Source organism: Heterodontus francisci, chromosome 26, assembly GCF_036365525.1.
Source record: "Heterodontus francisci isolate sHetFra1 chromosome 26, sHetFra1.hap1, whole genome shotgun sequence".
NCBI classification, from domain to species: Eukaryota; Metazoa; Chordata; class Chondrichthyes; order Heterodontiformes; family Heterodontidae; genus Heterodontus; species Heterodontus francisci.
Genome location: NC_090396.1, coordinates 12,180,885 through 12,193,409, shown reverse-complemented (window position 1 = coordinate 12,193,409; position 12,525 = coordinate 12,180,885). Strand labels below are relative to the sequence as shown.

The window sequence follows — 12,525 nt, the reverse complement described above, 5'->3', positions numbered from 1 at the left end:
TCATCAATATAAAACTTCCTGGGTCAAAGTGAAATGTATATTATATAAAACTGGAAGTGTGCGTTATTCTGCCCAAAGCTCACTGCCATCACTGACACATGGTGGGGATTTTGTAATTTTATTGTGAATTATTTACAATGTACCAGTGCACATTATAAAATCATCACAAACAATGCTCCCATGGTGCTAAGGTAATGGCCTATTTCAGTGGCTTACTCACCTTTTGTTTGGAACTGAATGTGCCTTGCGAAAGCCAGCTAATGGCCTGTGTATTTTCCCATCAGGACTTTGCACTTTTGGGAGGGTGAGCATTAAGGGTAGGGTGACCTCATTGCTGTCTGACTGCTGTCTTCTTCAGCTGCTCTACACTAATTCATGGTGTGTCTGTGTGTGTCAATTCTGCCAGTCTCCCCTCCCTTTCTAAATGCTTTATTTTCTGGGTCAGTTGATGGCAGTCAATTTGGGATTTGAAAGGCCTCTGTGGTGGGTCAGCTAGAGATTAAGACAGTGAGTAGTTGATAAAGACCAACAAAGTACCATGCTTGCTTCCTGGATTGAATTAGCTGTTGTCAGTTGGGGTAGACGATGGAGTTATAATGGACTTTGCCCCTGGACAATGGCAGGAGGAAATCTGGCTGGGTTCTCTCTTCTGATCTCCATAGTGACCCTGCTGGAAAGTGGGGGTATGTAGCTATTGAGTGAATGGATTAGAGCTGCGCTCTGATGCCCACATCATCCTGCTCATACTCCTGTTTAGGCTCTGTGAAAAAAGAGTATTCGGATTATCTGCTAAAAGGCAACTGCCGAATATGGGACGCAACTCCAGCAAGCACAGGGCCTGCCGAATTTGGAGGAGTAGGGAAGTCCAGATCCTCCTGTACATATAATCATGATGTGAAAGATCCTCAGCAGGTCAGGCAGCATCTGTGGAGAAAGAAGCAGCGTTCTGATGAAAGGTCACAGACCTGAAACGTTAACTCTGCTTCTCTCTCCACAGATGCTGCCTGACCTGCTGAGTATTTCCAGCACTTTGTTTTTCTTTCAGATTTCCAGCATCTGCAGTATTTCGCTTTTAGTCCTGAGTGTGTGTTTGTGAAGTTCCGCTGGTTACGGCTGAACCAAGCAGACCAGACCAGGGCCCCTTCACTGTTGCCATTGGGTCATCAACTTGTGTCTATGAACCCGGAGGCCAGCCCAGGTCAGCACCTTCAGGACAGGAGGGAGATGGCACATCCAGAAAAACAGTTCAGTAAATAACTAATGTTGGTAGTGTTGGTAACGAGTTGTACTACACATCAGATGTCACACATGAGCTGCGGGCGGTAGAAACGCTGTGTTTGAAGTGTGCTTCTGTAAACATTGAGCTGGGTTAATTATTGCTTACTGAGCGCCAGCCAGCTGTAAATGATGTCACCTCGGTAGCCTGAGCTTTACAAAGAGTGTGTTGTTGGAGGATCTGCTGTCTTGGCAGGACTTGGTGGTAGCTGAGAGTACCTCACCAGGGGCACAGAGACGCGGCAGGAGGGGCATCTCACTATGAACTAACCATCCTTTTTCTTTTTTTCACTTTTTTATTTTTGTAGGAACTGAATAATTGGCAGTTGTGCTGAAGCTGCCTCCCCTTCACTGAGCTGGAACAATGAAGAGATTTCGAAGGCACGGGCATGAGTTGCACCGAGAACGCATCAAACAGGACCTGTTTCAGTTTAACAAGGTTAGTCAGCTTTACCCATCTCTCCTGAATGGACTGATCTTGTTGGTGCCAGTTGTGTGGGCATTCTGGCAGTTTGCCAAATCCCTGCCTAACTGGCTACTCTTCATGTGAGCCTGCTCTGTTGGCAGACTTAGTCTATAGGGAACATAGAAAATAGGAGCAGACCATTCGGCCCTTTGAGCCTGCTCTGCCATTCATTATGATCATGGCTGATCATCCAACTGAGTAACCTTTCCCGCTTCTTTTTCTCCCCCCCCCAATATCCTTTGATCCCTTTCACCCCCAAGAGCTATATCTAACTCCTTCTTGAAAACATACAATATTTTGGCCTCAACTGCTTTCTGTGGTAGCGAATTCCACAGGCTCATCACTCTCTGGGTGAAAACATTTCTCCTCATCTCAGTCCTGAAAGGTTTACCCTGTATCCTTGGACTATGACCCCTGGTTCTGGATTCCCCCACCATCGGGAACATCCTTCCTGCATCTGCCCTGTCAAGTCCTGTTAGAATTTTATAGGTTTCTATGAGATCCCCCCTCACTCTTCTGAACTCCAGTCAATATTGAGTCAGAGAGATACAACACTGAAACAGGCCCTTCGGCCCACCAACCACCCGTTTATACTAATCCCACGTTAATCCCATATTCCCTACCACATCCCCACCTTCCTTCAATTCTCCTACCACCTACCTACACTAGGGGCAATTTACAATGGCCAATTTACCTATCAACGTGCAAGTCTTTGGCTGTGGGAGGAAACTGGAGCACCTGGCGGAAACCCACGCGGTCACAGGGAGAACGTGCAAACTCCACACAAGCATACCCAGAACCGAACCCAGGTCGCTGGAGCTGTGAGGCTGCGTTGCTAACCACTGCGCCACTGTGCCGCCCTAATCCTGATATAATCCTAAGAGACTCGATCTCTCCTCCATACGTCAGTCCCGCCATCCCAGGAATCAGTCTGGTAAACCTTCACTACACTCCTAGAGCAAGAACATCCTTCTTCAGATAAGGAGACCAAAATTGCGCACGATATTCCATGTGTGGCCTCACCAAGGCCCTGTATAATTGCAGCAAGACATCCCTGTTCCTGTACTCTAATCTTCTCGCTTTGAAGGCCATAATACCATTTGCCTTTTTTAACCGCTTGTTGCACCTGCATGCTTCCCTTCAATGATTGGTTTACGAGAACACCCAGGTTAAGCTAAGCCCAATTCTGTTGTCCTGTGGGCACATTCTGGTAGGTGTCATTGGATAACAATCGAACTGTTCCCTCTTCCTCCTGCCTAATGTTGGTGAGACCTGGACCTGTGCTCTAATTGTGCACACAACTGGAACTGGTAGTGAGGCCTCCTAGTTTCTATAACTCTAACGGTTGGCCCATTGGTGCAAGACTCCGCCAACTTCAACACCCCACTTTTTGTACAATGTTCTGTGTTCCATGACATACTTCAGTTTGGTTTGGGGCAAAAGAAGGAAAATGTAAATTTATATAGTGCCTTTATTGTCAGTGAATTGTTTTGAACTGTTATTGCTGTTATGTAGGCAATGCAGCAGCCTATTTGTGGACAGCAAAGTCTCGCAAACAGCAATGGGATGAATGACCAGATTATCTGTTTTGGTGCTGGATGAGAGATGAATGTTGACCAGCACACCAAGAGCACTCCACTCTCTTCAGATAATGCTGTTGAATCCTTTAGGTTTAACATTGCAGTCGAAGGCTGCACCTCTGATCAGTTCTGTCCTGAATGAGTGTACTTAGTGCTGCACTAAGAGTTAAGATGGTGTGTTCAGATACTAGGGTGGAATTTGAATCAATGACATGAGTCCAAGCAAAGTGATTTGTCACTGAACCAAACTGAGAACTTAATTAAAAATGGGAGGTTAGGAAAGAATTTCTTGAACTGTTGTATCGTGCTCTGTTAATGTTTTGTGTACAAGGAAAACTCCAGCTGATAACCACCTACTGCACCCCCTCAGCTGATGAATCAGTACTCCTCCATTTTGAATAGCACTTGGAGGAAGCACTGAGGGTGGCAAGGGCGCAGAATATACTCTGGGTGGGGACGTCACTACTAACAGAGCTGGCCGAGTACTCAAGGCCATAGCTGCTCGACTGGGTCTGTGGCAGGTGGTGAGGGAAAAATGTACTTGACCTCATCCTCGCCAGTCTGCCTGCAGCAGATGCATCTGTCCATGACAGTATTGGTAGGAGTGACCACCGCACAGACCTTGTGAAGACAACGTTCTGTCTTCACATTAGATTAGATTAGAGATACAGCACTGAAACAGGCCCTTCGGCCCACCGAGTCTGTGCCGAACATCAACCACCCATTTATACTAATCCTACATTCCTACCAAACATCCCCATCTGTCCCTATATTTCCCTACCACCTACCTACACTAGTGACAATTTATAATGGCCAATTTACCTACCAACCTGCAAGTCTTTTGGCTTGTGGGAGGAAACCGGAGCACCCGGAGAAAACCCACGCAGACACAGGGAGAACTTGCAAACTCCACACAGGCAGTGCCCAGAATCGAACCCGGGTCCCTGGAGCTGTGAGGCTGCAGTGCTAACCACTGCGCCACTGTGCCGCCCTGAGGATGCCCTCCATAGTGTTGTGTGGCATTACCACCGTGCTGAATGGGATAGATTTCGAACAGATCATAATGTAAAACTGGGCATCCATAAGGCGCTGTGGACCATCAGCAGCAGCAGAATTGTACTCCACCACAATCTGTAACCTCATGGCACAGCATGTCCTCCACTCTACCGTTACCATCAAGCCAGGAGACCAACCCTGGTTCAATGAAGAGTGCAGGAGGGCATGCCAGGAGCAGCACCAGGCATACCTCAAAATGAGGTGTCACCCTTGTGAATCTACAACCCAGGACAACCTGCATGCCATACAGCGGAAGCAGCATGTGATAGACAGAGCTAAGCAAAGCCATAACCAACGGATCAGATCTAAGCTCTGCAGCCCTGCCGCATCCAGCCGTGAATGGTGGTGGACAATTAAACAACTAACTGGAGGAGGTGGCTCCACAAATATCCCCATCCTCAATGATGGGGCAGCCCAGCACATCAGTGCAAAAGGTAAGGCTGAAGCATTTGCAACAATATTCAGCCAGAAGTGCCGAGTTGTTGATCCCATTTCGGCCTCCTCCTGATGTCTGGCATCTGTGATGCTGGGGATTTCAGCCAATGCGATTCATCCACGTGATATCAAGAAATGGCTGAAGGCACTGGATACTGTAAAGGCTGTGGGCCTTGACAACATTCCGGCAATAGTACTGAAGACCTGTGCTCCAGGACTTGCCACACCCCTAGACAAGCTGTTCCAGTACAGCTACAACACTGGCATCTGCCCGGCAATGTGGAAAATTGCCCAGGTATGTCCTGTACACAAAAAGCAGGACAAGTTTAATCTGGCCAATTACAGCCCCATCAGTCTACTCTCAATCATCAGTAAAATGATGGAAGGTGTCATCAATAGTGCTCTTAAGCGGCACTTGCTTAGCAATAACCTGCTCACTGACACTCAGTTTGGGTTCCACCAGGGCCACTCAGCTCCTGATCTCATTACAGCCTTGGTTCAAACATGGGCAAAAGAGCTGAACTCGACATGAGGTGAGAGATTGCCCATGTTATCAAGGCAGCATTTGACCAAGTATGGCATCAAGGAACTCGAGCATAACTGGAGTCAATGGGAATCAGGAGGAAAACTCTCCGTTGGTTGGAGTTGTACATAGCACAAAGTAGTTGTTGGTTAATCATCTCCGTTCCAGGACATCACTGCAGGACTTCCTCAGGTTAGTATCCTAGGCCCAACCATCTCAGCTGCTTCATCAATGAGCTTCCTTCAGTCATAAGGTCAGAGGTGGAGATGTTCGCTGATGATTACACAATGTTCAATACCATTTGCGACTCCTCAGATACTGAAGCAGTTCGTGTAGAAATGCCACAAGACCTGGACAACATCCAGTCTTGGGCTGACGAATGGCGAGTAACATTTGCGCCACGCAAGTGCCAAGCAATGACCATTTCCAACAAGAGAGAATCTAACAGTCTTTCCTTGATATTCAATGTTACTACGATCACTGAATCCCGCACTATCAACATCCTCGGGGTTACCATTGACCGGAAATGGAACTGGAGTAGCCCTATAAATATCGTGGCTACAAGAGCAGGCCAGAGGCTAGGAATCCTGCGTCGAGTAACTCACCACCTGACTCCCCAAAGTCTGTCCGCCATTTACAAGGCACAAGTTAGGAGTGTGATGGAATACTCTCCACTTACCTGGATGGGTGCAGCTCCAACAACACTCAAGAAGCTCGACACCATCCAGGACAAAGCAGCCCGCTTGATTGGCTACCATCTACAAACGTTCACTCCCTCCACCACCGACGCACAGTGGCAAGTGTGTACCATCTACAAGATGCACTGCAGCAACACACCAAGGCTGCTTCGACAGCACCTCTCATGACCTCTACCACCCAGAAGGACAAGGGCAGCAGATGCATGGGAACACCACCACCTGCAAGTTCCCCTCCAAGCCACACACCATCCTGACTTGGAACTATATTGCTGTTCCTTCACTATTGCTGAGCCAAAATCCTAGAACTCCCTTCCCAACAGCAGTGTAAGTGTATCTATTCCACATGAAGGCAGGCAGCTCACCACTAGCTTGTCAGAGGATTCTCTGTGACCTTGTCCTATCAACACCACTTTTGTTATCTCTTGCCCCACCTCCGCTTTACTTGCTTAAAATCTTTTACATTTCTAAGATTTGTCAGTTCTGAAGAAGGGTCACTGACCTGAAACGTTAAGTCTGCTTCTCGCTCCACTGATGCTGCCAGACCTGCTGAGTATTTTCAGCATTTCTTATTTTTATTTCAGATTTCCAGCATCTGCAGTATTTTGCTTTTACTAAAGAAATAATGGGAGCTTGTTGGAAAGGAACGGCAATAACCATGGGGGATTTTAATCTACTTATAGTCTGGAAAAATCAGATGGGCAAAGGTAGCCTAGATGAGGAGTTCATAGAATGTTTTCGGGCTAGTTTCTTAAAACAGCACGTTCTAGAGCCAACCGGAGAGCAGTCTACTAGACCTGGTATTGTGCAATGAGATAGGATTAATTCATGACCTCTGTAGTGAAAGTGACCCTCTGTAGCAGCGAACATACTTTCCTACGTAATTCAATCATATTAAGTTGTGAAGAGGACATGAGGTTACAAAGGGATATAGATAGGTTAAGTGAGTGGGCAAAGACCTACCAAATGGAGTATAATGTGGGAAGATGTGAAATTGTCCATTTTTGGCAGGAAAAATAAAAAGAAGCATATTAATTAAATGGTGAGAGATTGCAGAGCTCTGAGATGCAGAGGAATCTGGGTGTCCGAGAGCATGAATCGCAAAAGGGTCGTTTGCAGGTTCAGCAAGTAATTAGGAAAGCTAGTAAAATGTTGTTTATTGCGAGGGGAATTGAATACAGAAGTAGGAAGGTTATGCTACAGTTATACTGGACATTGGTGAGACCGCATGTGGGATACTATGTACAGTATTGGTCGTCTTATTTAAGGAAGGATGTAAATGCGTTGGAAGCAGTTCATATAAGGTTTACTAGAGTCATAGTGAGTCATAGAGAGATACAGCACTGAAACAGGCCCTTCAGCCCACCAAGTCTGTGCCGACCAACAACCACCCATTTATACTAATCCTACATTAATCCCATATTTCCTACCACATTCCCACCATTCTCCTACCACCTACCTACACTAGGGGCAATTTACAATGGCCAATTTACCTATCAACCTGCAAGTCTTTGACTGTGGGAGGAAACCGGAGCGCCCGGCAGAAACCCACGCAGACACAGGGAGAACTTGCAAACTCCGCACAGGCAGTACCCAGATCCGAACCCAGGTCGCTGGAGCTGTGAGGCTGTGGTGCTAACCACTGCGCCACTGTGCCGCCCACTAGACGAATAACTGGAATGAGCGGGCTGTCTTATGAGGAAAGGTTGGACAGGCTAGGCTTGTATGCGCTGGAGTTTAGAAGAGTAAGAGGCAACTTGATTGAAACATAAAAGATTCCGAGGGGTCTTGACAGGATGGATGTGGAAAAGATGTTTCCTCTTGTGGGAGAATCTAGAACTAGGGGTCACCGTTTAAAAATAAGGGGTCGCCCATTTAAGACATGAGAAATGTTTTTTCTCTGAGGGCCATGAGTCTTTGGAACTCTTTCTCAAAAGGCAGTGGAACCAGCGTCTTTGAATATTTTTAAGAATGCATAGATAGATCCTTGATGAGCAAGGGGTGAAAGGTTATCGGGTAGGCGGGAATGTGGAGTTGAGTTTACAATCAGATCAGCCATGATCTTATTGAATGGCGGAGCAGGATCTATTGGTCTACTCCTGCTTCTAATTTATATGTTCATCTGTGTGCTGGTGGTGGAGGGAGTGAATGTTTACGGTGGTGAATGGGGTGCAGTTCAAGCGGGCTGGTTTGTCCTGGATAATGTCGAGCATCTTGAGTGTTGTTGGAGCTGCACTCATCCAGACAAGTGGAGAGTATTCCATCACACTGGTGACTTGTGCCCTGTAGATGGTAGACAGGCTTTAGAGAGTCAGGTGAGTTACTCGCTGTAGAATTCCCAGCCTCTGACCTGTTCTTGTAGCACAGTATTTATATGGCTAGTCCAGTTCAGTTTCTGGCCAATGGTAACTCCCAGGAGGTTGGTGGGTATTCAGCGATGGTAATATTGTTGAATGTCAAAGGGAGACTGTTAGATTTTCTCGTTGGTGATTAGTCATTTCCCGGCACTTGTGTGGCGTGAATGTTACTTGCCATTTATCAGCCCAAGCATGGACATTGTCCAGGTCTTGCTGCATGTGGACATGGGCTACTCGAATATCTGTGGAGTTGTGACTGGTACTGAACTATGTGCAATCATCAACAAGCATGTTGGAGGGAAGGTGACTGATGAAGCAGCTGAATATGGTTGTGTCCAGGAAGCTACCCTGAGGAACCCCTGTCCTGATGTCCTGGGGCTGAGCTGGTTGGTCTCCAACAAGTAAAACCATCTTCCTTTTGTGTTAGGTATGACTCCAACCAGTGGAGAGTTTCCCCCCGATTCCATCTCCTTTATTTTGCTCGGGCTCCTTGCTTCCACACTCAGTCCAATGTTGCCTTGATGTCGAGGGCAGTCACTCTCACCTCAGCTTTGAAATTCAGCTCCTTTGACTGTTTGGATCAAGGCTGTAATGAGGTCTGGAACTGAGAGGTCCTGGTGGTGCCAAGCTGAGCACCGGTGAGCAAATTATTGCTGAGTAAGTGCCGATTGATGGAAAGTGTCACCAACACTCCTATCACTTTGCTGAAGATTGAGAGTAGACTGATGGGGCGGTAATTGGCCGGATTGAATTTGTCCTGTTTTTTGTGGGACCTGGGAAAATTTTCCACATGGGCAGGTAGATGCCTGTGTTGTAGCTGTACTGGAACAACTTGGCTAAAGGCGAGGCTAGTTTGGGAGCACAAATCTTCAGAACCACTGCCAGGATGTTAGCATGGCCCATAGCCTTTGCAGTATCCAGTGCCTTCAGCCATTTCTTGATGTCACGTGGAATTAATCGAATTGGTTGAAGACTGGCATCCATGATGGTGGTGACCTCAAGAGAAGACGAAGTTGTTTGATCCACTTGGCACTTCTCGCTGGTGGTGGTTGCAAATGCTTCAGCCTTGCCTGTTGCTTTGATATACTGGGCTTCCTCCATCATTAAGTATGTGGATGTTTATGGAGCCTTGTCCTCCAGTTAGTGTTTAATTGTCCACCACCATTCACAACTGGATGTGACGGGACTTTAGAGCTTTGATCTGATCCATTGGTTGTGGAATTGCTTAGCTGTGTCTGTAGCATGCTGCTTCTGCTTTTTAGCATGCATTTAGTCCTGTGTTGTAGCTTCACCAGCTTGACACTTGATTCTTGGGTACACTTGGTGCTGCTCCTGGCATGCTTTCCTGCACTCTTCCTTGAACCAGGTTGATCCACTTGCTTGAGGGTAATGGCAAAGTGAGGGATATGCCAGACCATGAGGTTTTAGATTGTGATTGAATAAAATTCTGCTGCTTTTGATAGCCCAGTTTTGAGCTGCCGGATCTGTTCCGAATCTGTCCCATGTAACACGGTGGTAGTGCCACACAACACGATGCAAGGTGTCCTCTGTGTGAAGACGGGACTTTGTCTCCACAAGGCTCCTACCAGTACCGTAATGGACCAGATGCATCTGCGACAGGTAGAGGGTGGGGTTAAGTAGGTTTTTCTGTCTGTCTTGTTGGTTCTCTCACCACATGCTGCAGGTCCAGCCTGGCAGATATGTCCTCAAGACTCTGCCACCTTGCTCAGTAGTGGTGCTAACCAAGACCCACACCCAGAGTATATTTTGTGTCCTTGCTACCCTGTGTTTCCTTCATGTAGTGTTCAGCATGTAGGAGCCATGATTTAACAGCTGAGGGAAGGCAGAAAGTGGCAATCAGCAGGAGCTTTCCTTGCCAGTGTTTAACCTCATGCCTTGAGACATCATGGTAAAGGCCTGCTCGGGTCTGCAAAAGAAAAACCCGACCTGACCTGACCATCAGTTAACTTATCTTCCATTTTTCACTTTGTTGCTGATCTGCACAAGCTTAAAATAACTATAACAAAACAACCTTTCTAGTCCAAAAATTCAATTTAACAGTGGAGCCACTTGCCTGTGATAGTGTGTTCGACCCGAGCCTGAATGTCGGACCCAGAAGTGCAACCCGACCCGAACCAGACGCATGTCGGGTAGCAGGCCTTTACATCATGGGTCCGGAGTCAATGTTGACTCCCAGGGCCACTCCTTCTCGACTGTATATCACTGCTTCCAGTTGTGGTGGGTTTGTCCTGCTGGTGGGACAGGGCATACCTTAGGATGGTGATGGAGGAGTCGAGGACATTGCCGGTAAGGTATGATTCGGTGAGCTTGACTGTCAGGCTGTTGCTTGACTCGTCTGTGACACAGCTGTCAATGTTGGCACGAGCCCCCAGGTGTTTGTGAGGAGGACTTGTGAGGAGATGGTGGCATTGTGATATTGGCCCTGAACTAGTAATCCAGAGGCCCAGGCTAATGCCCCGGGGGCACAGGTTCAAATTCCACCACTGCAGCTGGTGGAATTTAAATTCAATTGATAAAAATTTAAATGATAAAAATGTGGAATTTAGAGCTGGTCTCTGTTTCATGGCACCATTGCTATCATCAATTGTAGTAAAACCCCATCTGGATCACTACTGTTCTTTAGGGAAGGAAATCTGACCTTATCTGGTCTGGCCGACATTTGACTCCAGATCCACAGCAATGTGGTTGACTCTGAACTGCCCTCTGAAAGGGCCTAGAAAGCCACTCGGCTGTTGAGGGCAGTTAGGGATTGGCAACAGATGTTGCCAGTGGCACCCACATCCCATGAAAGAATTAAAATATATATATTTGCAGGGTGTGCATTTGTCGTTTCCAGTGCCTAGGTCGATGCCAGGTGGTCTGTTTGGTTTTATTCTTTGAATTTTCTGTACCAGTTTTGATATAACTGGTTAGCTTGCTCAGCCATTTCAGAGGGCAGTTAAGAGCTCTGGAGTCGCATGTAAGCCCAGACCAGGTAAGGCCAGTAGATTTCCTTCCCTGAAGGATATTGGAGAACGAGATGGGTTTTTATGATCTGGTAGTTTCTTGATCATCATTACTGAAAGTAGCTTTTTATTCCAGATTTATGAATTTAATTTTTCTGTCCTGGCTGTGTAAGTAATCACAAAATACTTTTCCTTTCACTCCAACAGACAGTAGAACATGGGTTTCCGCACCAGCCCAGTGCACTGGCTTACAGTTCGACTCTTCAGCTCATGGCCATTGGAAGCCGATCGGGGGCCTTCAAGATGTATCTTTTTTTCACATGATTGAAAACCAGGTGCTTTTGAATTTCATTGACCTAATAAGTGCAGGTAAAGGCTGCTTGCTGTGGGGGGGGGGGTGGGTGCGGGGGTGATGTAGTTGGAGGTTCTGTCTGCTCAATTGGAATGTGAGAAGAGCTGCTGAGCCTTCAACTCCAAGTGCTTCAGTGAATTTCTCCCTTGATTATGGTCTGTCACCAGGCTCAGTGCTCCCATTGCTAATGATGTGAAGGAGGGCTTGCCACTGCAGGCTCTAGACCCTGATAAGTACTGCTAAATGTAACCAGGGAGAGCAAGGCTCAGAGGCCACGGGTTCCCACTTGAACATTGCTTTCTCAGAACCCTAACAATATTAAAGCTACTTGTGATGTTCGCTTTCAATCTTCATGCTGCTCTTGTACTCAGAGCTGCACTAGGTACAGTGCAGAACAGCAGCAAAACATTTCTAAAATTTAAAAGAAAACAGAATTCAAAGCGCAGAAGAACTTGAACTGAGTCTTCTGTGTTGCAGGGAATTAGATGCATAGTCGTTTTGTTCTTTGACTGAAATCAGCAAGAAAAAACACATGGACTTCAAGCGTGTGCTGGTGCTGTGGGAGCAGTGCTGAAGTGAAGCCTCACTACCTACACTCACCGCTCTCTGTTGTTTATCCCAATCTGACCTGTTAGAGTGTGAACTGTGTGCTGCCTCTAACAATTGGTTCACGTTCTGGAGAAATTCGATCCTGGACAACGTATATTGGAGGAAGAGATTCGGAGATTTTTTTTTAAATGGAGAAGTTTGTTAGCAAATGGAATTCCTGACCAGAAAGGGTGGGGGGAAAACAGAAACCTGAATAGTTTCTGAAAGGCAA

The 12,525-nt window shown here is 46.8% G+C and overlaps 1 protein-coding gene across 6 annotated transcripts in view; it reads left to right on the top strand.

Annotated features, from left to right (window-relative positions):
• llgl2 (LLGL scribble cell polarity complex component 2) overlaps positions 1–12,525 on the top strand; it is a 157,035-nt gene that overhangs the window by 52,179 nt on the left and 92,331 nt on the right. For all 6 annotated transcript variants that reach the window (XM_068057807.1, XM_068057806.1, XM_068057809.1 and 3 more), the window contains 2 exons: positions 1,584–1,714; positions 11,561–11,658. In XM_068057807.1, coding sequence (XP_067913908.1) covers positions 1,640–1,714; positions 11,561–11,658 — 173 coding nt within the window. In that variant the 5' untranslated portion in view covers positions 1,584–1,639. The remainder of the gene's footprint in view (positions 1–1,583; positions 1,715–11,560; positions 11,659–12,525) is intronic.